The 25,733-nt window shown below is 38.8% G+C and overlaps 3 protein-coding genes across 4 annotated transcripts; 1 reads left to right on the top strand and 2 right to left on the bottom strand.

Annotated features, from left to right (window-relative positions):
• Positions 1 to 3,287: 3,287 nt before the first annotated feature.
• Positions 3,288 to 7,711, top strand: LOC135482083 (acyl carrier protein, mitochondrial-like). Of its 2 annotated transcripts, XM_064761919.1 has the most exons (6): positions 3,288 to 3,485; positions 4,043 to 4,165; positions 4,227 to 4,346; positions 4,786 to 4,873; positions 6,395 to 6,525; positions 7,521 to 7,711. In XM_064761919.1, the coding sequence occupies exons 1-5, from the start codon at positions 3,318 to 3,320 to the stop codon at positions 6,484 to 6,486; spliced, it is 591 nt and encodes a 196-aa protein (XP_064617989.1). In that variant the 5' UTR covers positions 3,288 to 3,317; the 3' UTR covers positions 6,487 to 6,525; positions 7,521 to 7,711. The 2 variants fall into 2 exon arrangements, with proteins under 2 accessions (XP_064617989.1, XP_064617988.1); XM_064761918.1 differs by lacking the exon at positions 4,043 to 4,165 and having other exon boundaries at positions 3,289 to 3,485.
• A 1,535-nt stretch (positions 7,712 to 9,246) lies between these two features.
• Positions 9,247 to 17,471, bottom strand: LOC135462007 (uncharacterized). The gene is made up of 6 exons (XM_064739335.1): positions 17,291 to 17,471; positions 16,841 to 16,928; positions 14,179 to 14,257; positions 13,669 to 13,824; positions 11,417 to 11,547; positions 9,247 to 9,375 (listed from the first exon to the last, which is right to left on the bottom strand). The coding sequence occupies exons 1-6, from the start codon at positions 17,458 to 17,460 to the stop codon at positions 9,346 to 9,348; spliced, it is 654 nt and encodes a 217-aa protein (XP_064595405.1). The 5' UTR covers positions 17,461 to 17,471; the 3' UTR covers positions 9,247 to 9,345.
• A 2,769-nt stretch (positions 17,472 to 20,240) lies between these two features.
• LOC135481767 (glucose-induced degradation protein 4 homolog) lies at positions 20,241 to 25,650 on the bottom strand. The gene is made up of 5 exons (XM_064761454.1): positions 25,487 to 25,650; positions 24,543 to 24,710; positions 23,200 to 23,301; positions 22,708 to 22,838; positions 20,241 to 22,163 (listed from the first exon to the last, which is right to left on the bottom strand). The coding sequence occupies exons 1-5, from the start codon at positions 25,631 to 25,633 to the stop codon at positions 22,100 to 22,102; spliced, it is 612 nt and encodes a 203-aa protein (XP_064617524.1). The 5' UTR covers positions 25,634 to 25,650; the 3' UTR covers positions 20,241 to 22,099.
• Positions 25,651 to 25,733: the final 83 nt, after the last annotated feature.

Raw genomic sequence — 25,733 nt, forward strand, 5'->3', positions numbered from 1 at the left:
TGAACAAAATTTATGGTCATTTAGGATGTTATCATTTTGTTCCTATTTCTTGTGGGCGAGCGGTTTTCGTAACTCCGGAGCCTCTCTCAAATGAGGGCGCTTGAGTTCAAGTCCAGCTCTTGCTGCGGATGGTCATGTGTTTCCCTCCGACTCTGCCCGGTTTCTCCTCACCATAATGCTGGCCGCCGTCGTATAAGCGAAATATTCTTAACCGCGTAAAATATTAATCAAAAAATCAATTTTTACAAGAACGTTTTCATGAGGCCGATTTACATATTAAATAATAATAATGGTGGTGTCTAATCACATAATAGGTCATGCAGCTGTAATATTATACCGGGATACAAAGAAACGGAGCAAGTTACTCGATTCCAAAGTAAGATACACAGCTTAATTACCGCTCCCAATTCAATTGGAAACTACATACCCTACTATAATTAGGTAATTTAAGCAATATATAATAGATTTGTGAACATACAGCATGAGTCGGCCTTTCCTGAATTGCGCGCCAAAACTTTGTCCTGTCCTATATAGCTGTTACGTTGTGTAAGTGGAATATTCTTGAGTACGGTGTAAAACACAAATCAAATCAGATCAAATCACATTGCGAAACCAATGTTTCCAGAATGCTTATTTTCCAAACTATCCCCGTATGAAGGAAGACTTTGTACTTGGATGCAATGAGACCTTATCAACGCAACTCCTGTTAAAATTCTTACCGGATTTTAAAGTATTTTACTTCTACTCCTTGACATGCTTGAAGATAAAACTTGGCCTTGCTTGAAATGAGAGTTTCCCGACAATGTTTCCAATGGATTAAGGTTTACAGATGTGCCGGGAATAATATATGTATACGTGTGCCGTTTTGTTTGAATTTCGTCAAAAATTTTCCAGGTTAGGCTGTTTGAAGAGGAATCTTTTGGTTATGGACAAGGGCCCTTAAGTTTCCTGAAGTTAGGACATGGAAAAGTTGTTATACACACCACTGTATTCATTATATTTCGTGAATTATTGTCCAACTTCTAGTTCGATCGGTGATGGTGTTAGGACTCTTGTAAATGACCCTTTACCCTTTTTGTAAAATAGTCAAAGATCCTTTGTTTGTTGAACAAAGATTGTTGACTATATATGCAGCTTAAAGACAGGCACTTTGGTGAGAGTAGTCCTGCATTGAATGTGCACTCCGGTCCTGCACTCCAGTACGTATACCAGAGTCACAACAGTCTGTTGATCATGCTGAAATGTAATTTCATGGTACCAACACGCGGCTTTTAATTTATACAACATAAATCGGTGTGCCTGCCATAGTTCAAAACAGTGATTGGTTAAAATCCTCATAACGTAAAAGCGCTTGATTTAGTATATACTGTTGAGGGCTGAGGTGTACGCCACTGGCTAGTGACCCTTTCTTACATATGGAGACATAAATCTTACAGCAAATGAAAAAAAAAACATAAAGTATCTGGCAATGTAAAGCTATATGATATTTTGTCATTTCTTGCAAAAAAAAAAAAGTAATGATACTCTCAAAAATAAAATCTGTTAATTTTAACAGAAATGTTGAGGTCTGGGTAATGCTAGATTTATGTACTCCCACCAGCATACTAGAACTATGCTATTGAAGCAGATCATTCCGTTAATTATAGCACAGTCATATATTCTGTTAATGTAACAAAAAGATTCTATCAGACTAACAAAATATTTTGTTGAATATGACATAATATTGTGTTATAATAAAATAATGCATTCTAGCATGACCCAGATATCAGGTTTTCTGTTAAAACATGTTAATATTTTTTGATGGGACCATCTCATCAGAACCGTAAACCTTCATATATAGGTCTACGTCAAGTGCCACATGCGCTTCTAGAAGTAGACTGCAACTTTATAACAAACTGTTTGTGTTTGGTATAGTATATATGCGTGTTGCGAGGTCCCTGTCACGCACCTTTACTACCTGTATATGCATTTACATGGATATATGGGGTGCCGCTATACGAACTATTTTTGACGTTGGTCTCAAATTGTTTTCGAATATATGCATTAAGAAATCAAAATCTTCAGAAAATCCTTTTCAATTAAAGGCTGAAAAACCACTTTCCAGTGCACTGCTGCAAATGGCCCAGCGGCTCGTTTACTTCTTCTGATCAAACTCAAATTAGCACCATAACCTAAACCTTAAGAAATCCTTTTCTTTTCGAAGAATAAAAATCAAATAATCGTTTTCAAAGGTTAGAAAAAGTTTTTTTTCAATAGTAAAACAAAATCAAAATGTCAAACAAAATGTTAAAAAATGATTTTATAACTTTAATGGCCCGTGGGCTCCCTATCTTCTTCCGAATGGTCAAACTAGATTTAGCACCATATCCTATGAAACTAAAACCTTCAAAAAATCATTTTCAGCGGATAAAAATCATTTTGAAAGAATGCAAAAATTATTCGTTACTTTCCTTATAGTAAATCATTTTCAATCCTTTAAAAACATTGTAACGCGAATTAAGGTTCCATTAGTTCATCGACACAACAAAGCCTATAAGTGGCCCAACGGCTCGTTTACTTCTTCTTGTCAAACTAAACTTAGCGCCATATCCCACTAAACCTTATGAAATCCGAGTCATCAAAAAAAGGTTAGAATTTCAAAGTCGTCTTCCACCAACGTCTGTGTATATCTGAACGGCACGCATGGGAAAGTTCGTCAGTCAGTCACTTAGTCAGTCAAAGGTCAGAGTTTTTTTCCAAGTTTCCTCCAACCATTAAACATTCCGCCATCGTATAAATGAAAACTTTTCGCGTTACCTATTAAACAACAATCAAATAAATAAATACAAATAAACAAATAAATTACTCAGGTACACGCACCCCTCTACTATCCTTTTTCGCCCTCGAAGAGAATGGTTTTGATTGATGGAACAGCACGTAGAAAATTTACTGATTAAAGAAAAGCTGTACCAGCCTGAAAAATTCTTGAGAATAGCACAAATAATTAACTTTCACAAAATATCAGTCTCGCCTGTACACGTGTTACCGTCCAATTTTGTGACTTAATAACATCATGTTAAAGACCTGCAAACAGCACATGTAAGAGTCTGATATTCACTGAAAGGAAATAATTTGAGCTATTCTCAGTAAACAGAGAAAATCTGGTTTTGACATTTTGAATTATCTGCCAAATATCTCTTTAACCATTCACATGAGTATAACCTATTCTCTTTCCCCTTCTTGTCTCCTTCTTTCCCTGCTTTTGTTTGTTGCAGTATATTGCTTGTGTTTCGTGAAAAAGTAGTCTCCCTTTATCCAGGACATTTGATCGAAACAACATGGCCGCCCTGCTGAGAAACGTGCGAGTTTTATGTGTCGCAAATGCCCTTGGAAAACGAGTATTGCCAGTTGTAACAAAAGCGGTAGCTTCCACAACTGTTCAGAGGTTAAACGATGTATTTCATTCACGGGTTCAGCATTTCACAGCTCTAACTCAAAGGTCACGGGTAAGGTCATGGTTCTCACAATTGCAACAACAACAACTATACAAGGACTCTTCAATCTTGACAATTCTATGTGATGAGGGTGCATTAATTTGAAGGCCGCATTTATAGAACTGGATGTGACAGCATTTTTTTTTCATAGCATATGTTACTGTTGCCGGATTATTGTCATCCATGAACAACTGCCTTGTTAATCAAAAGTGTGGTATGCCTAAACATTAGCTGGAGTTTTTTTAATGTTTAGTTTCAAGTTTTCAGTTTCATGGTATTTTCTCCACGTGTTTCTCTACCGATGAGTGTGACTGCCGTGGTATGGGTGAGATATTCCTTGTGACGGAGTAAAACATGAATGTGTGAAAGCAATGAGTCTTTTTGGGTATTGTAAAGACTAGGGTTTTTGCTAGTAATTTTGGACTACTTGTGGTTTTGTGTCTTTATGATATTGTGTATCGTAATGATTTTTTTTGTGTGCAGAAAATCTGGAGTAAATATTTATTTATTTTTTTTCAAAGGGCTTCACATGTTTAACTACCATGAATTTGTTTTCTTTACAATACCAGGCTGTGAGTATTAGAACCCAAGAAGAACATTTTAGTACTATAACTGGTACAGTTTCAAAGGAACAGATCCAGGAGAAAGTTCTTGCTGTGTGCAAGGCCTTTGATAAAATCAATGCAGAACAGGTACATGTACTCGTTGACTGAACCTTTTTTTTTCTGTGATTTGTTTTGTGGGTATTTGCAGACTGCAGCAGGCCCAGTTGGTGTGTGTGAATATGGCTCAAAACCCCCTCTCACGATACAAAACATTGGGGAGAGAATCCTCCTGGTGCTTAAGCTCTATGACAAAATTGACCCAGAAAAGGTACTGTTCTGCATTTGGTTTTAACGTACAGCTTTTAATGGTTCTTCAGAAGGAAGAACTTTTTAAAATATATGTCATTGGACATCCATCTTCCAGCATGGCCTGCTAATGTTTGTAAAGTTTTGCGACATATTTGCAGGGATGTGTTAATCTTTTGGAAATTGTTGTCGGTGAAGTTCTTAATTTATCACGTGATGGATGACTAGTGTCTAAGCTAAGAGGATATTTCAGAATTGGGATTAATGAAAATGTTTGAGTGAAAGTATCATGAAAACGTATGTATTGTCACTCAGAGTCTCAAATCACAAATTTACCTAAAATATAAAAGTGTTCTTGAAAGATGTGTGACTTGTGTAACTCTGTTGCTTTCCCTCTTACATTTGCATTTAACGATATATACGTCTCACTTTTTTATATTGTTAATATTTTCCTTTATCAGGTTACATTAGATTCCCATTTCATCAATGACCTGGGTCTGGACAGTCTAGATCACGTGGAAGTTATTATGGCCATGGAAGATGAGTTTGGTGAGTGATTAGAGACAAATTATGATTAGCCCTAAGTCTTCAAGAAATTTGACTACAGACATTGCATGATTTGGCATATTAATGAAGTGATATCTGATCTGGACAGGTTGATATAATTTATGTGAAGGTCATATTCCCCTACCTGATAAAAGCATTTGTCCTCAAAATTTTGTGAATTATGTTTTTAAATTGCATCTTAAGTTACACTTTACTGGTCACAGTTGTCAAGTATTTATGATAATTGGTTTGAAATCAGTTCTTAAGTTACAGCTGTAAATGCTGCTTGAGTTGCACAAGATGAAGTATTGTCAGAAAATCATCCTTATCAGTGAGAAAATACATATAAGGTGTAGTTTATTTTTTAAGGCGAAAAGAGTCTTTGTACATGTAGTTATCAACATTTGTGCAATGACGTGGACTATGCAACATATTTCTGGAGTTACATGTGAGAACTTCATTTCTGTTCATGTAGGTGAATACACTTTCTGCTGTGTGAAAAACTCACTATGAAATGAGCGTTTTATTCCAAAAATGACTCATAACCTTTTACAGCATTGAGTTGAAAGCTTTTCAGATGTTTTGCTTTCAGTGGAGAGTGTAGATATGATGTATTTTTGTTGATTTTCGACTGAAAACTTTCCATTGGATGTTTTCGTTGGGTTTTTTTTCTTGTGTGTGTGTTTTTTTTTAATATGAAAGTTAGATACAACAGTAACAACTTGCACTCCCTGGTTCTGGAAATCTCTCTGGCATATTGTGTAAATTGCTGCACTTACTGAAAGTCATTAATTCCACACCTGTAAGTGTGGGTATTAGGATCAAGCGACCGCTGACTGGGCTACAGATTTACACTAGAAGGTTTGTTATAGACTGTGGAAGATGCAATGATTTCCCCGGAACTCCTGTCCAATCTCCATGAACCTTACAAAGTAAGGAGAGATATTGTGAGAGGGGAATCAGATGCTGTCGCTTTGGGTGAAAGTTTTTGGCCATTCGTAGGGTTGCAGTGGCTGCCCTAGTCCACAGATAGCCAGTCATCAGTAGTAATTTGCATATAAAAGACCAAGTAAGTCTTTTACCTCATAGCTCAACATTTTACTCAGCTATTGACAGGGTTGCAATTTGCCTCCCATAGTACATGGACTGCCAAATGCAGTTCATGATTTACATATCATAGACCTTTGTAGTAAAATTGTGCACTAACTCACCACAGTGTCTTTTAACACCACAGTGATTTCCAACTCCATAACGTGTGAAGTCTCTGCTCTGCAGTCTAAATGCATGCGCTAAACAGTCATAGTTGTGACAGTGTAATAATTTTGCCCTTTCTTGTTGATTTCATTGCAAGATCATAGCACCATATAGTTAGAGGATAATATCTGTGTAGTGTCAATCATTCTACTTCGTTTCGGTTTAGAGTTCAACATTTGAATTTATCACATGACTGGAAAATTATAATTGCTGAATCAGGCGAGCTACAAGTATTCTCTGAATGCCTTGTATTATTTTTTTTTTCTCCAGGATTTGAGATTCCGGATGTGGACTCAGACAAGTTGATGCGACCGAGGGATATTGTCCAGTATATATGTGATAAAGAAGATGTCTATGATTGATGCTTGCATGTGCCATGTTATTTCCAGTGTATGTTATAGGTATGTATTTTGTCCATAATGGCTTCATCTTGTAGTGTTCTGCTGTTTTGGTCTATAATCTTATGTACAGAAACTGGCCAAGTACAAAGCAATGAGTGACAGTTTATTGTGACTTCTCCCTGTAAGGTTTCATCAGACACTAAAACTAGTCACCATAGTGTTAGTGAAAGGTTACCTGGATAAATGACAATCAAATCAGTAAATTGTACTATGTGGTACCTAATACTTCAAATATTTTGGATATCGGATTCTTCCTCTTAGCTCAATGAGGTCATGGCTTAAATGGCATTAGCCTTTATATAATAATGGTTTGTTGCAACTTTGACCCTCTGGCAGCTATTGTAGCCTTTACTGAGTAATATATATAGGTTTAATTATTTTAACGGTTTTATGATCTTGTTGATTTATATTCATTTAAAGGCCTCTAAAAATCAAAGCAGACTTCACCATGTAGACCGCCTAAAACTATGCATAAATATTTTTTCATTTATTTTCTAGATTTTTTGTGAAAAAAGGCACTCAAACATTTGAGTTTTAAGGTGGGCTTTACGGACCATACTATCAGAGGTTAGGAACTCCCATGTCACAGGAAGTCTATCCAACTCTAGTCACGACACTGAATGTTGGAGTTCCTTTTTTAACCTATAAGTAAACCATTACTGAAATAATATTCAAAAAAATTCGTCCCTTCTGGTGAACATCAGGAAAAAAAGGTGATGTTAAAATTCCTAGATTCCAAATTCCTAGATACTGTCAGTATGGCACATAAAGCCTGCAGTAGTATTCAGATATTTGAATGCCTTTCAACACTCTTAAAAGAAAATAAATGAAAGTATTTTTACGCATAGTTTTATATGTATGATGAACCTTACTTCATGTCTTAGCTTTAACTTTTTAAATTATGTTTTTTTTTGTTTTTTTTTTTACATTTTGCCTTGATTAGGTACAAAGCTTGATGCTGTTAGACTATATGCCACATTTGTTTGCCATTGCAGAGACAAAGGTCATTATTGTTGATCAGGATGGGTTAGCGCTCCCGGTTTTTCATCCAGCATATTGAATCCAGAAAGAAGACCGTTGTTCAGATCATTTCTTTTTAGCCAGCAGCTCTAACTGAATTTGTGTACTGTTTGACATTTCTAACCGTGTGTACTAATAAAGTACAGAGTGCTTAATTAGATCAGAATGGCTGTGTACAAATCTTTTTAATCTGTGTTCATTAGTGCCATTGGCTAGTACACTGAACTTGGTTTCAGACAGATGCCAACTGTACATGCATCTAATCTAAGGCCAGTGTTAAAAAAACGGTCATCATAAGTGGTCGTACCACCCACCATAATGCTGGCCGCCGTCGTATAAGTGAAATATTCTTGAGTAGGGCGTAAAACACCAATCAAATAAATAAACAAATAAGAGGTCATCGTAAGAAGTCAAATGGCCTTGAATTTTTTGTAAGGACTCCCGGGTATTTCAGTCTTAATGCTAATTTACTTCAAGCTTGTAACAAGGTGGCTCCTAGAAAATTATGTTAGCTGCTAGAAATGGTCTTCTAGTTGGTAGGTACGACCAAAGGCATACACAAATATTGTCCATCTGATGTGGTTACGTCACATTTGTTATCGACGTGGACGCAGTGGTTACATTTAACATATAATGACACACTTTGTGAAACAGGACATTAGAGTAGTTTTCTTCAGAGGAAATCTATCAGTCATGGTGTACACATTTTTTAGTCCACCAAGAAGTCAGCTTGTTCTCTATTCGGGAGGAAAAGCGGGAATTGACAGATTGCTACAGAATACATGCATACTTCACATACGTGTATTTGTAGGTCAGTCATTTTTGTCCCTGTCGCTGGAGCCAGCAGGTTATATTTATTTCATTTTTTGGTATTTTACGCGGTAATATTTCACTTATAGGAAGGGAGAGGGAGCCAGCATGCGCCGGACTTTAACTCACAGCAATCTCATTGTTTAGTGAGAGGATCCTGGGATAATGTGCCGCGCAAGGATGCTAGCCACTTGGCCAAGGAGTCTCCCCAGTAAGTTTACGTTATCCTGACAAAGATGGAAAGTGAATCGAGTTCTGAAAGCTGAGAATAGTGCTAGATCTTGTGTAGTGTATATGGGGAGTGAAAGAAAGTAAATGTAGTTATATCACCAACACGAACTTCTCTCCTTCAATACTTTCTCAACTTCGCGTCTTTCTCAAAGCCTTTTATGTTTTTGTTAACGTTCAGAACCATGGCGTTGAGAGGTTGACATCGCCTCCAAATCATGTTGAATTTTAAGAAAAACAAAGGAATGGAATATGTCCGGGCTTGGAGAGAAAGTTCGGCCTTTAGCTTGCCAAACAATTTGCTAATGCACATCAGTTGGTATATCGCAAAGATTTGTATTGACGTTGGAGTCTAGACCGACTTGTGCCACCATGCGCCCAGATTTGCTAATTAGCGAGTAATGTCTTCTGGTAGCCTGCTCGTGGATTTCCTTGGAATCAAAATCGTGCTAACAGTATTTCATCAGCCACCGCAGAGACGGAAGACGAGAAATGACCACGGATTTCCTTGGAATCAAAATCGTGCTAACAGTATTTCATCAGCCACCGCAGAGATGGAAGACGAAAAATGACCACGGCTGCTGTTAAGAAATGCCTGTTAAGAAATTTTTTTTTGAGTGATAGGTAATAAAATACTGAAAACAAACATCAGAGCAAACTCCGTACAGTGTAAGAACGGGGAACAGTTATTTATTTCACAAAATCGCGACCAGAAGATGTTAACAGCGTACATGGTATAATGGCTGGTTCAGGATCCAAGACTTAGCCGATAATGGTGCTGTGTCCGTGGCCCTGGGAAAGATGAAAAGACCACGTTAGTAGCAAGATAAGCCTAGTTGCGATTTTAACAGCATTAACGTTTCAAGATTCAAACGTGGTGAAGGATATTATGGTGCTCTTCAGTCTCTCAAATACGGAAAGTCACTAAAATGGAACTGTATTCGTAGTATCATAATTGCACATCGACAAGACACCTCAGGGACGTCATGTGGTCGGCAGTGTGACTGATGATCCCCGTCTTGTCAAGCGTGTACACTTCAGCTAATAGTGGACGTCATGTGTGCGCCACGTCGACAAATATGACGTAATCGTTCATGGCCGCACAATATCAAAGACGCTGACAGGACTATAGCAAATCCAGTCGAAAGGACGACCTCAAACTATGACCAGGAACCAGTGTTGTATCGTCAATAGGTTAAATTTCGCTGTGAACTCCCTTGTTCTATCCTTTATTACGTCACAATTATTGGTGTACGTGAGCTCATAAAATATATTATCGTTTTACGTGAGCTCATATAATATATATGAAGTAAACACGCACTACAATGTAACAGAAGAAAACGATGCGTTCTGCTGTCCTTTGGACATCTATGTAGCTCGTCTTCGAGTCTACTGTTGTGATGTAATAAAGGAAAGAACAAAGGAGTTCACAGCTTTGAGCCGTCTCGATACAGACGGGAAGGAATTTTCAGAAGGTGTTCACAATTACCGGTGTATGTGTGTGCATGAAACATCTATGAAGTATTAGCTCTGAGATCTGTTAGCCATATTCCCAGCTTAGCTTCCACATTATTTCTGAAAGTTTAGCTGGGAAGAATGAAACAGATCTCAGATCTAATGAAGTATAAGAGACCTGTGCGTAATACTGTCATCTGGACCAGTGTAGCACGTCCTCGAGTTTTCCATCATGATCACATTCATAGTTTGATCGATTCAATGAGTTATCAAACACATACAGGAAGTCAGTCTTTGGGAATTAAACCCATACCTCAATATGGCTGATTAAGTAATAAATAGGTAACAAAATACGTGTCACTGACAGATTTAAATTTACAAGACATTAGAAGTATGCCTGTAAAGCGAACTAAAGGATGTATATTGGCAAATTTAGTTGGCTTCATCTAATGATTTAGTAGAAAACTCTAGCCAAAGACATTCGTCATAAAATATCCAAACACTAGTCGATGGAAACCATGAACGTCATCTCCCAGAGTTCATAAACGATCCAGAATTCATCCACAGCAATCTAGCCAATAGGTTTTCGCACCTTTCTAAGTTTAAGTCATCCTTGTCCTCTTGCCTAAATTGCTAGGATAGTTCGCCAGGGCAATTAGAAATAGCTAGGTTGTAGTTCGTCGTCTTAGCGCTTCCGTCGACGTATGCATGTCAACCTCTACACAGCGCGCATTCATGTATGGACACTCAGAATGACCGCTTTATGTTACCCCTTATCTGGACAAGATGGTGTTTGGTAACAGAAGATTGTAAAATTCCTTTCGCTCAAGAACACACATTTGCACACCATAATACAATGCAAATAGGTCAACTGTATATTTCACAAATTGACTACATATCTTCAATCTATGTCCAAGCTTTAACACGAACAGTATCACCTTCAAGGTACGTGTTTAAAGTGGGTAAAATTTCTGCAGTCTGCAGACAGAATTGTTCTGACGATAGTTTTTTTTTCGAATGTAGCTGATCTGTAGTTTCTCTAAACCCTTCGGTACTTGATGGTCCGAAATTCCAGAAGGTCAAAAACTCAAAAGGATTGCACTCTGTCAAACTACAGAGTAGAAAAAAAAAACATGGTCAGGGTGTACTAAATAGCAAACTCTGAGAGCCAGGATGCCGACTCTATTTGAAACTTATGGAATTGGAATAAGGTATTCTGGCAGATGTCCTTTTCCTCCTTAGTTTCAGAAGGTTTATAAGAGCGTCAAGATCAGAAGAGTTCAAATGGAGTGGAAAGAAGATATGTTCTGGAAGAAGAAAGGACAAGTGTGTCCATTTAGGATGTTTCAACGATGCCAAAAGACAAAGGCTAGCTTACGTGTCCAGTGTTTCCTGATCCCACGTCGATGGCTTCGCTGGGGCAGTTTGCCGGAACGGCAAACACGGACGTGTCTGTGACGCTCATAGTCAGGTTCAGGTATAGAACTGTCGTCACAATCGTTGTTTCACCTGCAATCATCGGTAAACTACATTATCTTCAACACACTACACAAGCGTATAGAATGACTCTGCCATCAGCATGCGATGAACATGAACGACAATGGTTGTACAAGTATGTTTTTATGTATGCTTGGGGTTTTAGGTAGTGCTTAACAATTTTTCCGTCATATGATTACAATATGACTGGAGTTAGCGGTCTCAGTGCCGGACACATTGTTCTCATCTGTTCTGGAGTTAGTGGTGTCAATGAGGGAGGCAGTGTTCTTGCCGTTTCTGGAGTTAGTAATCTCATTGAGGGGCATTTGTATTCTCATATTTTCTGGAGTTAGCGGTCTCAGTGCCGGACGCAGTGTTCTCACCTGTTGTGGAGTTTGGGGTCTCCGGGAGAGGCACAGTATTTTCACCTGTTCTGGAATTTGTAGTCTGAATGAGGGACGCATTGCTCTCACCTGTTCTGGAGTTAGTGGTCTGAATAAGTGACGCAGTATTCTCACCCGTTCTGGAGTTAGTGGTCTCAGTGAGGGACATTGTGCTCTCACCTGTTCTGGAGTTAGTGGTCTCAATGAGGGACTCAGTGTTCTCACCTGTTCTGGAGTTTGTGGTATCAGTGAGGGACGCATTGCTCTCACCTGTTCTGGAGTTAGGGGTCTCAATGAGTGACGCAGTATTCTCACCCTTTCTGGAGTTTGTGGTATCAGTGAGGGACACCTTGCTCTCACCTGTTCTGGAGTATGTGGTCTCAATGAGGGACGCATTGTTCTCGACTGTTCTGGAGTTTGTGGTATCAGTGAGGGACACCGTGCTCTCACCTGTTCTGGAGTATGTGGTCTCAATGAGGGACGTAGTGTTCTCGACTGTTCTAGAGTTTGTGGTATCAGTGAGGGACACTGTGTTCTCATCTGTTCTGGAGTTAGTGATCTCAGTGAGGGACACCGTGCTCTCACCTGTTCTGGAGTATGTGGTCTCAGTGAGGAACGCATTGTTCTCACTTGTTCTGGAGTTTGTGGCCTCCTTTAGCCTTTCCTGTTATGAAATTTGTAGTCTGAATAAAAGACGCTTTGTTCTCACCTGTTCTGGAGTTAGTGGTCTCAACGAGGGAGGCAGTGTTCTTGCCGTTTCTGGAATTGGTGATCTCAATGAGGGGCATTTGTATTCTCATATTTTCTGGAGTTAGCAGTCTCAGTGCCGGACACATTGCTCTCACCTGTTCTGGAGTTAGTGGTCTGAATAAGTGACGCAGTATTTTCACCATTTCTGGAGTTAGTGGATTCAATGAGGGACATTGTGCTCTCACCTGTTCTGGAGTTAGTGGTCTCAGTGAGGGACGCAGCGTTCTCACTTGTTCCGGAGTTTGTGGCCTCCTTTAGGGAGACTGTGTTTAGGGAGACTGTGTTCTGGAGTTTTTGGTTTCCGTAAGGGACACTGTGTTCTCACCTGTTCTGGAGTTTGTAGTCTCCGCGAGAGGTAAAGTGTTTTCACCTGTTATGAAATTTGTAGTCTGAATAAAGGACGCATTGTTCTCACCTGTTCTGGAGTTAGTGACCTGAATGAGGGACGCAGAGTTGGTGGTCTCAATGAGGGGCATTGTGCTCTCATCTGTCCTGGGGTTTGTGGTCTCCGTGAGAGGCACAGTGTTTTCACCTGTTCTGGAATTTGTAGTCTGAATGAGGGAGTGTTCTCACCTGTTCTGGAGTTTGAGGTCTCAGTGAGGGACACTATGTTCTCACCTGTTCTGAAGTTTGTGATTTCAGTGAGAGACACTGTGTTCCCAACTGTTCTGGGGTTTGTGGTCTCAATGATGGACACAGTGTTCTCACCTGTTCTGGAGTTAGTCGCCTTAATGAGAGACGCATTGTTCTCATCTGTTCTGGAATTTGTGGTTTCAGTGACAGACGCAGTGTTCTCACATGTTCTGGAGTTTGTGGTCTCAGTGAGGGACGCAGTGTTTTCACATGTTCTGGAGTTTGTAGTCTCAATGAGGGACGCAGTATTCTTGCCTGTTCTGGAGTTAGTGATCTCAATGAGGGTACAGTTTTCTCACCTGTTCTGGTGTTGGTTGTCTCAATGAGGGCGCAGTTTTCTCACCTGTTCTGAAGTTTGTGGTCTCAGTGACGTATGCTGTGTTCTAACCTGTTCTGGAGTTAGTAGTCTCGATGAGAGGTACGCAATCAGAGGCTCGAACCACTGAGCTGATCTCTAAGTCAGGGCGCTGTGGGTTGAACTCCCGGAACACGTTCACTGGTATGTTGTCCGCCAGGGTAAGCGGCACGGGAATGTACTCGTCTTCTGCAACAACAGTGATAGATGGGCTGTGTAACTGACAAAACTTCCATGATGCAATATAAAAGTAAATAACAAACACCCCAAGGAAAATAATGCAACAAACTGTTTGGCGAAAGAAGAAAATCCGCTTTGCCAAGTATTAAAAGACGTATAGCTCACAGGTGACTAAGCAATGTGTGGATCCGAATAAGGGATCTCGTTATTCATGGACGAGTCGATGGTAAAGCCAAAGAGTGCAGGAATTATCACAAATAATATGCCTAAAGTTGAGCCTGGGCAGCAGAGAGTTCATCTTCATGTAACCCAAACTTAGCCGATCACTGCCATCCCAATCAGCCCGTCAATCAAACTTCTTACCTAAGAAGCACTTTTGTGCATGTTGGTTTGGGAGCTTGTACGTTGTGCAGTTTCCGTTAACTACTGTCCAGTACAGCCCCTGCAGATTAAAACAAGAATGAAAGAGACAACAGCGTTTTGCTTTTAATTAATTTTCTTCTGTACATATTCTGTGACACTATATATTTACTTCTCATTATACAGACAAATTCATTTTTTTTTTAACTGACTGGTTAATGGCAGAGTTATGGGTTAAGAAAACAGGGGAGTTCCCGGGGTAAACCGCCGACTTTTGACATATTATTTGGATTTGTGGAAAAGTAACAAGGATATACTAACAGGGATATCTTGATAAACATACATTGTGGAAGTCAAAGAAAATTGTTGGGATCAGAATATTGGGATGAAGAGAGTTAACGCGATCAATGGACATATGCACTCAAAACCACCACGAATTATTTTCATGGATGACGCTTCGAAATTTTCGAGTTTTCACAATGGTCAGAGGTCGGCATACATGAATTGTATAAAATTTGATTAACGCCAGAGATGTAGGGAGTGCGCCGTGGCCGAACAGTTTGAAGCCGCTTGCCTTTTGGGTTGCCGGTTGGGTTCAAATCCGGTTCAAAGCCAGGGGATTTGTGAATTTCCCGCTTTCACTTTTCGTGGGCTTTTAATGACAATATATAAGCGGTCGGTGACGCTCGTACCGTCCTTTGCACAATCAAATAAATAATCACGTGAGAAAGGAATAACAGTTCGTGTTCAGGACAAATTGCACCACTGAGAAATAAGACATGAGGTAACCTGCCAAATTTCGTCAATTTGTCAATATTTGTACAGAAATTTAGGAGATCATGGAAAGGCGGTCCATACATTTATTTATTTATTTATTTATTTATTTATTTGATTGATGTTTTACTCCACACTCAAGAATATTTCATTTATACGACGGCGGCCAGAGAAAAAGGGCAGAGCTCGGGGGAAACCGAAGACCAGTCGCAGCATGATGGGAGACCTTTCCACGTACATACAATTAAAACGGTATTTCAAGCTATTTTGCGCTGCTGATTTTATCTTCGCGAGCTTTATTGTTTAACAAATACAACTTGAAATTCTATTATTCTGTCAAAAAGAATTACTCACAAGACAGAAAAGTAAATTAGGCACAGAACGTCTACAAACAAGTCTCACATGCGTGTGAGAAATACTCACAGCATGGAACAACTTACACCATAAGATGGAATAACCGTTCACTATATATGTAGAATCCTCAACACGGTATATCTAATAGTTCACAACAGGTGACAATTAATAGTTCAAAGCATGAAACAATGAATTGTTCGCAACATGGATCTATTAACAGTTCAGTGTTGCGAGCTGTTAATAGTTCGCAACATGGAACCATTAATAGCTCACAACACGGAAATAATGACCCACAAAATGGAACACGATTCAGTAGCAGTTTTGGTAATTTGGTCTCCTTGCAGGAAGCGTAAAGTCCGTTCCTAAATTCGTTCCCGTGTCATCAGGTCAGAATTAGTATGACCTGAACAAAATTAAACTTTTGTGACTGTTTAAAGTAAAGTAAAGTAAAGGCCGTTTAAAAGACATTCATATAACCATGCAGGTCAAAACAGATACGTGTGTGCATGTTTTAGATTATGAAAAGCTGTGAGTATAGCGTCTACTTTAATTGTGGTCGTTTATCGTATAGATTCTGAGAAAATGACCACCTGATGTGAACTGTTAAAGATAAGGCTTCGTGCTAATTTGCCGGATATTCACATATACAACATATCATGAATTGGTCAAAGGGTGCGAATTTCCCAAAATATATAATTAGAGTGCGACTTTCCCAAACCATGTAATGTGGGTGCCATTTTCCCTAAGACATGTAATTAGGGCACGACTTTCCCAAAGCATGTAAATTGAGTGCCTACTTTCTCAATACATGTAATTATGGCACGACTTTCCCAAACCATGTAAATTGAGTGCCTACTTTCTCAACACATGTAATTAGGGTGCGGCTTTCCCAAACCATGTAATCTGAGTGCCATTTTCCCAAGACAGGTAATTAGGGTATGAGTTTCCCAAACCATGCAATTAGGGGGGGGACTTTCCCAAAACTAGATATTGACGTGCAACTTTCTCAAAACATGTTATTAACGTGCGACTTCCCCAAAACATTAATCTGGGTAAAACTTTCCAAAAACATCTAATTAGGGTAAGACTTTCCTAAAACATGTAATTAGGGTGCCATTTTCCCCAAGACATGTCATTATAGGGTGAGAATTTTTCAAACCATCTAATTAAGGTGCGATTTTCCCAAAACATGTAATTAGGGACTAAACACGCATATAGCCTATATATATTGGTCCAATCAGGGGACACCATACATGTGGTCAAAAATTAAACCCTTGGTGAAGAAGGTAAGGAATTTTTAGGTTTCAGGGTGGTTACCACGTTCAAATTAAAGGATCTCATATTTGTCATTTTGTGGATGCATTGCTCAGATATACAAAATGAGTATGGGCTTACAATATAGGATACGTCTGGTGAAGATTCAAACTTTGGGAATGGGACCAGAAATGTGGCTCTGAAAGTATGCGGCCATAAATACAAAGGAGTTGTGCCAAAGGATTACATATCATCGCATACCATTTAAAGCAGCACAACTCACCTTGTTGAAATCTTGAACAACAATGAATTCGTTATCAAACACGTATTCCTTTGAATATGTCCTTCCATTCTGAAAGTCCATGGAAAAGCTGAAAAGATTTAACAATGGAAGTAAAATCTTGCTTGTTTTAAATTCAAAAACGTGTGCAGAATGAGTATATTTTCTCGGTTAAATACTGTGTGACCGAGTGAAACATACAATTAATGTAGGCCATAAACAATATGGAACCAAAGATGTCAAATTTTCATCATAATTTCATTTCCAAATGAACACCATCAAGCCCCTTTGATGCACTGATATACATTTTACGCAACAAAAAAATATAGCTATGTAAAAAACTCACATATAGGTTTATAAGCCCACATTTTAAATCTAGATGATAGTCAATCAAGACAAAAAAAAAAGAAGAAAAAAAAAAAAAGAGAAAACAATTTTGTAAAGTGGGCCTACTTTCCGATGGAGGTGCTGGATGCAGTGGCGTGCCCCGGGGCGGCTGTGACCGTGTAGACCCCGATCTGCCCGGAGTACTGGCCAGGCTCACAGCATATCACCTTAGGTTCGGGTGGGACCACAGCCCCAGTCAGCGCCACTAGACCAGTCAGATACAGGAGTGCCGACATGTCCACGGCTGTTGTTCTCAGAGGAGTGAAAGGAGCAGGTGCTCACAAACACGTTTTGTACAGCGACAGGTTCACCCCATACAATGACAAGGACAAATTGTGTCCCCCTTCTCTTATCTTACACACACGCAAATACCCCGACTGTTAGCAAACCCTTCTATGGTTATAGGATTCCCTGCACAGCACGCGTTACAACATTAACACGAATTTCCTAAGCATAAGACTGCCTTGCATAAGCAAGTCGCATGGGTTCAATCCCAAACAAGGCTCGTGCTTAATATTTAAAAATCTGCACTATTGGCACTTTTTTCTATATTGGGATTCACACAGACCATATTAAGCACTAGTTGGACAAAAATAAGGAGGACTGTATACTGTAGAAAGTTGTGTGTCCGATCTAATTTTTGGCATGACGTTCCACTGAAGCATCACTGTAATTATTAACAGGAACTTCATTATTTGATTGCTGCTTAATGGCATGCTAAAGTATTTTCCCTTATACCATGGCGTGGTCAGTTTTGTGGGTGGACGAGGACAGAGTGCCTGAAGTAAACCACCGATCTTTGACAACGTTAATAACGAACTTTCCCGCGTGTGATGTACAGACTTGCCAGCTAGGGGGCCTCCGTGGCTAAGAGGGGTAGCGCGCCAGCACGGCGCAATCAGCCTGAAGCCTCCCACCAATGCGGTCGCTGTGAGTTCAAGTCCAGATTGAACTGGATGTGGGTTTCCTCCGGGCTCCTCCCGGTTTCCTCCCACCATAATGGTGGCCGCCGTCGTATAAATAAAATATTCTTGTGTACGGCGTAAAAACACCAATCAAATAAATCAATCACTTCAAATATTGGTGGAAGACAGAACGTAAAGACTGCGAAGATTATCCACAGCAAAATCGTGCGTACTTCAAATTCTTTGCAAATGTGAACGAACAGGCCATCACAACAGTCAAGAATTAATGGTTTCCAGCAGGGCCACTGTATACAATAGAGCCAGCAAGGGTATCCTTTGAAAGATTTAAAGTTCATACGTGGCTGGACGATTCTTGAGGAAAGCTGACCCAACCTCAAATCCTGATATAACAACTTAGCCTGCGCGGAGATGGCAAGCAGTTGCAGTTCGCAGCTGTGACCTACAGGTTTGGGCTTCATTCTGGTGGAAGAGGCGTGTCCTAAAGTGCAAGACTGTAAATTTAACAGCCCCTCGAGCGCCATCAGCAACTTAGTCTCACCTAGACCCCATGTGAATTATGAGAGAGGGGGAATATAGAAATTCCCTGTTCCAAGGTCAGAATTGAACCCTGTAGCTTGTGTACCAGCAGTTGGTAGCCATGCACTCTAACACTGAATCATGTGCCAATGCCACTCACAGATGACCTGCATCATTGCTTACAAAGGAATTTTGATCAACATAAAAACCTTGAACTCTCCTTGACAACCACTAACCCTTTTCAAGTAAAAGCTAAAAAAAACATGGCTTATTCATTTGGCAAGACACAAAAATGCTAAAATGGTCAATAGTTCAAAACATAAATAAATAAAATAAAACAAAATTAATGAAAAAAATCAGGCATATAAAATAAATGTAGTTAAGAAAATATAAAAATGATGCCAAAATCAGATGAAAGAGCACCAAAACTTATTTGCAAATATGATCTGTAATATTTTTTTTTCAAGAGAAAATGGTATTTGAAAATATTTTTGTATGGTGGGTGTTTGGAACTAACTTTTGGTATTTATATTTCAAGGTAAATTTGTTGTTAATTTTGAAAGACATGTACTTAACTTATGATAATATTTATGAACGTATTAAAAATATAAATATGATCCACATTGAGGTTTGGTACATTTGTTAGCTGAAAAGAACAAATTCTAGTGCAAAAATATTTATTAAACCTGTGTTACATCCTCATTTATGAAAGACCGGCCCTGATAGCACAGTGAGTAGAGCGTGCGCTTCGGGAGAGGTAGATCCAGGGTCAATCCTGGGTTGAGTCACACCTAAGGCCTTAAAAGAGGAAGTTGTTGGTATTCAGCATGAAGGCGATAGTGCAACGACTGGTTGACCCATATGAGTATAATGGCTCGGGCGGGGCGCCTTACTTGCCTTTGGTAAGCCGCCTCGGTGAAACAGCACTAGATAAAAGAGCGGTGAAAATCCGTCCTGCAACAAGGAGGCACATTACATGCACTGTAAGGATTCCTTTGTTGCCATATGACTGAAAAATTTTTCAGTGCAACGTTAAACCCTAAGCACTAAATCACTCATTTATGACATTATTAAACAAAGACTATAAATGTCAAAAGGTGGTCCTAAATACCCACCACACAAAAAATATTTTCAAGTGTCTTTTTCTCAAGGAAAAATCTGAAAAAATATTGAAGACCATATTTAGGAATAACTTTTCGCACTCTTTCATCTGAACTTTAGGTCATTTCTATGTTTTCTCCACCTTTAACTCAGCTTAGGTACTACAACCATATAGAGGTCCACCTTCCAGTTGAGTGGTTAACATATCCACCAATCAGTAACTGACAAAGGGGGTAACACATACAGGCTAGCTTTCACTGGTTTGACTGTGGCTTGGTTAAGGTAACAGAATCATTTCTGATTGGCTGGCGTGAGACAGAAGCATGTCTAGGCTAGACAGTCTAAGCTGAATTTGAGGTAATGCTATGCAACTGTAGGCCAATCAGTGTGGATTCTGCATCACTGCACCTCAAAGACAGGAGAGTTCAGCCCTGAACAAAAAATCAAATAAACAAGCACCACAGTGTGTCTTACAGTTGCAATTTAACTTCTGAGTTTATGCCCGATGGTGATGTAGCATTACATATACATAACTTTCAAGGCAAAAACACACACAATGTTGATTTTGCTCTTTATGAAAGAGGCAATACCTTCCTTTTACTGTTGTTTTCTTACCTAATAATGCACCAGGTTTTGTAGATTGTTAAACGAGAAACACAAAACAGAAGTGCTTTATAAAAAGGAGCTTGTGTATTAACAGAAGAGTAACCAATAGGAAATATACACCTGGAATTGCATCTGTCCACAGATCCGGGACATCACTGGTATGTTAAAAAAAAGAAGACATAAATAAATAAATCAGATAATATAATGAATAGTCAGATACAACTAAACTTAACAAAATGAAAGATGGTAAACAAAAACCACAGTAGAAGATTATGGTGTGGTTACCTCTTTTACACTCTTGCCTTCAAAAAAAAAACCCAGCAATTTAAATCATTTCTTCAGAAGAGTACATCTATATACATAGCATACACATAATAAAGACACAGTTGGACAGTTGATCACAATGCTAGCTACAACCTACATCTTCACGTGGAAAACAAAAGGCTATGGAAGGGTTCAGGAAAGTGCTACTTCTTGTAGTTGTTTCCTCTGCAAACGTTCTGGGAAGAATTTTGATTTGAAGCAACTTTCTGGAAGCAGTTTCAATATATGCAGAGCGAATGGTCCACTGTATTTCACCTCAAGTTCGACATGAAAAAATGACCTGTCAGAAGCATGTGAAGGCCTTGAAATGATACTTTTCAGCCAAACACTCACATTTTCCTCATAAGAAATTAATCAAACATCACAACAAACTCTTAAGTGGTCCTATAAGGCGTATGAATCCATCAAAACCAAGGCAAAAAAGTTACTGGGAAAAAGCTAAACTTCAGATGAAATACAGTCTGATGTATCCAAACTCCCCTATATTTACCTATATCAGCTAACTTATAATGTTAACTCCAGTGGCCTTCAGGGGCCTTTACTACAGAACAATAAAACCTTAGAAAATAACAATGACTATCAGAAGTCCTTGAGACCAGACATGAATAACACAGGTAGTGATGTATTCCTAAACAAGTTTTTAACCTAAAGGTCTATTATAAACACATGAATTTATTGGACAAACCAGACAATGCTGCATGTAATATCACTGAACTTTAACTAACAATATCCTGAGAATAGATAATGTCCTATCAACAGGTAGTTTCCTACTGGTAATTAGTTCTTAAAGAATGAACATCTATGTTTTACATGGAGCTTTGGGGTTAGCAGGACTAACTGAATGTCTTCCAGCAAAGACCTCCCAAGAAAATCATACACTTCAATTACAAGTAGAATACATAAAATGTTGTTTTTTCTTCAGCCTCATATATATACATTCACAAGGGGATACATCCTTATGGTCTCTGGTTGAGTACTTTCTCTCATGCCCCAAGGCATACACCACTCTCTGTGGCCCCCAGTCACCACCCAACCAACTGAAAGCACTGCAACAGGGCCTTATCAGCGCTTCAGAAAGGGCGCAATTAGCATGAGCTACAATAGGGTCATTTACATATCACGTAAACTGATATTGGTTTGATACAACAGCAGTTTATACGGCTGCACATGTACACTGCAAGAACACATATGACATATCCAGGTCTTTGTTACATCTTGTCCTATCCACTCTTCAATGGTGTTACTATCTATTGGAGAGTTTTGAGGGCGTATGAATCCATCATAGATAAACAGACCCAGCATTCTGTCATTCATCGAGCTATGAAAGTCCTTCAGGATATTCTCTTCAGACCACCCGGGCAGAATCTCAGCACTTCAGCCATGCTCAAGTCAAGACGCAGTTTTATCTGAACTCAAACACTGATATGCTGCGGTCAGGGACATGCTTTAAGCTCAGTGATTGATACCTGAAAAACGTCAGAAGGAAATCAAGGTTTAGTGCAAAATTAACTACTCTGTACACGTACAAAGTTGACAAATTTATATGTAAGGATGAAGCGACAGCTGCATCGAGGATTAAACATTTCAAGTGGCGTTTATCTTTGGCCTAAAAGCTGAGTCTGCATTAAACTATTTGAGTCTGCATTTTACAAAACTTTAATTAATTGATTTATTTGGAGGTTATTAAAGAAAAACTGCTGATAAGTGTTCAGCATTTATTTCAACATAATTTATATATACATCTTATTGACAATTTTCTATACACACAGTACTAGAACTTATTTCACTTTAACAATTTTACTCAATCAGAGCCTCTATACATTGTCAAGCACTTCACTATCTTCAGGATATAACCTTGCAGCAAAGCCAAGAAGAGTTGGATTTAAAGATACATCTTCAGTTGTCAGAAAAACTGGTGTTCCTCAGAAAAGTACTTTAAATTATCACTCTGTCAACAATCATCTACCGCAACACAGAACAGTAATTATATTGTAACTGATCACAACATACCATTCTGAACTTCGGTGATAGTAATATCCTTCTATTGACTGCTTTTGCTTTTGAAAACAAATGTAGTAAAAACCAGCAAAGGATGCCCCATTTATATCCTTTATCCTGTGATTGGGTACCAGAAAATGTTCCTGCAGATCAAGTAAGCAAGTCAATAAAATTAAATATTAAATATCAAAAATACAAATTTAAATACCTTCAAGTATAAAATAAAGAATTATCTGGAAACATTTGGTCAACTACTGACTAAACATAAAAAAGTACATTTTTTTATTCAAATAAAGGTCAGAACATATCACTTTTATTTTCTGATGGGATATCACCTTAGCAAGATCAATGAAACTCAGACTCATGCACAATGATCAACTTAGTCATGGACAAAATATCAGTTCAATGCAGTACATAAAGGCAGTATCTGACATAAAAATGTTAGAAGAACAGATATTCTCTATAACTGTTTTCAATCATTTGTTATGCAATCTAAATGCTTACCTTCCACCTCATGAAGACATAATCTGTATGTTTTAACTCCTCATAATCGAAATTATCTGCATTGAACGTTTTTGCAAATTTGTAGAATGACACAAACTTGCCCTGCAATGAAACAAAGGTATAAATGCATATCAGAATAATAACAATTCACAGTCATCAAATCCATGATTATATTGACATTACTGAGAGCCAATCATCTTGCTGAAAATGTCTTGTTCATTTTGTATTACAGTGCCAGTCTGCTTGTATCAATAAAGGTAGGCATGACTCTCACACCAGTGTACATGCTAACCTGTCATAAAATGTGGCATAGTTCTGCTTGCAGCAGAAAATACCTTTCAGCCAGTTTGGATATTGACACTTCACCATTTGTGTCTGTAGCTACTTGTCAACGATTTCATTAAAGCCATACATAAGAAGGTCTTTTCAGGGTGTTCATTAGATTACAACTTATCAGCTACCTGCAGCCTGTTATTTGTGTATAAAGCTGAAGAGGTAGAACCCTGCTTTGACCAAAGCTCCTGTTTCACTGCATTTAATTATCAGTCTGGTTGCTGACTTTCCACTCAAAAATGATAATGAGACACAAATAGTGTAACTATGAAAAATTAAAGCTTCCTTTCGACTCAATATTTTAAAATAATAAATGCCCTGTTTTTTATACTACACAGTAATAAGAACACAATCAAGCGATTGGCCATACATTTATCTTACTGAAACTCAGTGAACAATCAGATATATGTGACAATGTCGTAAGTTAAGTACTTCAGCATTTAGTATGATATGCAGTCTCTGTTTTTCAGTGCAGATATTTATTTATTTATTTATTTGATTGGTGTTTTACGCCGTACTCAAGAATATTTCAGTTAGAAGACGGCGGCCAGCATTATCGTGAGTGGAAACCAGGGACAGCCAGGGGGAAACCCACGACCATCCGCAGGTTGCTGCTGACCTTCCCACGGCCGGAGAGGAAGCCAGCATGTGATGGACTTGAACTCACAGCGACCGCATTGGTGAGAGACTCCTAGGTCACAACGCTGCGCTAGCGCGCTAACCAACTGAGCCACAGAGGCCCCTACAGTGCAGAAGGATAATGACCAGCACAGGCTTAACCATGCGGGTACTCCAAATAGAAAATTAGGGCAATTTTAGTGCTGCATTTTCAATGAGAGATTGAAAAGAACAATGTCCGAACACCCTACTCAAACAAAATGGCCTAAAAAAGGACTGTTTGGACAATCTCTTTTACACTGCTGGCTAAGCCCACTCTGTCAAATGAAGTCCAGTAGCAGTATGCACAGTCTGATTGTCTATTATCTGATATACAGCCCGTGATTTCTTACCCAGTGTTTTCTGTCTACATCCTCATCTGCTTCCCATTTTCTTGTTAAGAAAGGGTGTCTACTACTGATGATTTCACCATCAAAAAATGTTGTTAATGTAGGATATTCTTCTGTCAAGCCTCTAATCTTTAAGTAACCACATAAATAGGCATTTTCCATGTCCACATACTGAAAAGAAATTAAACACTTATTATTTATTCATTAATGTCCATTAATGGTTATCACTAAAACGTAGCTGATGTACAAAAACAGTAATAGGTTTAATTTTCACTCTGCACATAAAGACCATTTATTTTTCTATTTATTTCACTAATGCACATCCAGACCTCGAGCCTTGGGAACTATTAACAAAAAAACTTCATATGAATTAGCACTGTAAGTAGGGTAACATATCATAAAAAACAGAATTATTTCCATAAAATTATACATCAGTTGCAATGATATTCAGATCGTCAACCCCAATTGATGTTTACTTACATGGAATTTTAATTTTAAGGGGCCTATTTAATATCTTTCTTCAGTAGTTAATTAATGTAGCGTTTTCCAAGCTGACATTTGCATGAATCATGATGTGTATGGATCCAGGTGACTGCCCATATAAACGTCTGACTTGCCAATTCAACCAGTCTGATAAGTTTTTCAGTTTAAGCGGGATTTTGATATTAACCTCAGTCAATGATCTGAGGAAAGTTCTCACATGGGTGCACTTTCGTTCACTTTCCATGTGAGGTCCTTGGGGAGAAAGTTTTGGAGGTAATGTGGATTCATTTATGAAGTGTGTTACGCAATGGTTCTTATAACTTACTTTTGTCCATACTTGTACAGTGGAAAAGGGACTAACTTCCAACAGGAAGATGGTTACGATAATCCAAAGTAAACTTTGTAACAGCTCACACTACAGTTCAATACGTTTAATGCGTGACTTATAGAAGGCGTTGACAAACCTGCAATATAACTTCAACTTCATAGCAGTTGCCTTTGCTTTTTTGGGATCCTTGGAATCTTGAACCATTGTAGAGGAGGGACGTAGTCACACCAGGTTGCCGAGAGTGCTCAGGCGGCGGTGGATCCACTGCAACTTTGACAGGCATGACAATGATCCCGTACGTTCCACCACCATAGCATGTACTCTAGCGCTACATGTAACACGCCTGTCTATTGGTTCCCGGTAGTGATTCCATGGGTTCAACC

The sequence above is a fragment of the Liolophura sinensis genome, chromosome 1 (assembly GCF_032854445.1).
Source record: "Liolophura sinensis isolate JHLJ2023 chromosome 1, CUHK_Ljap_v2, whole genome shotgun sequence".
Classification (NCBI taxonomy): Eukaryota; Metazoa; Mollusca; class Polyplacophora; order Chitonida; family Chitonidae; genus Liolophura; species Liolophura sinensis.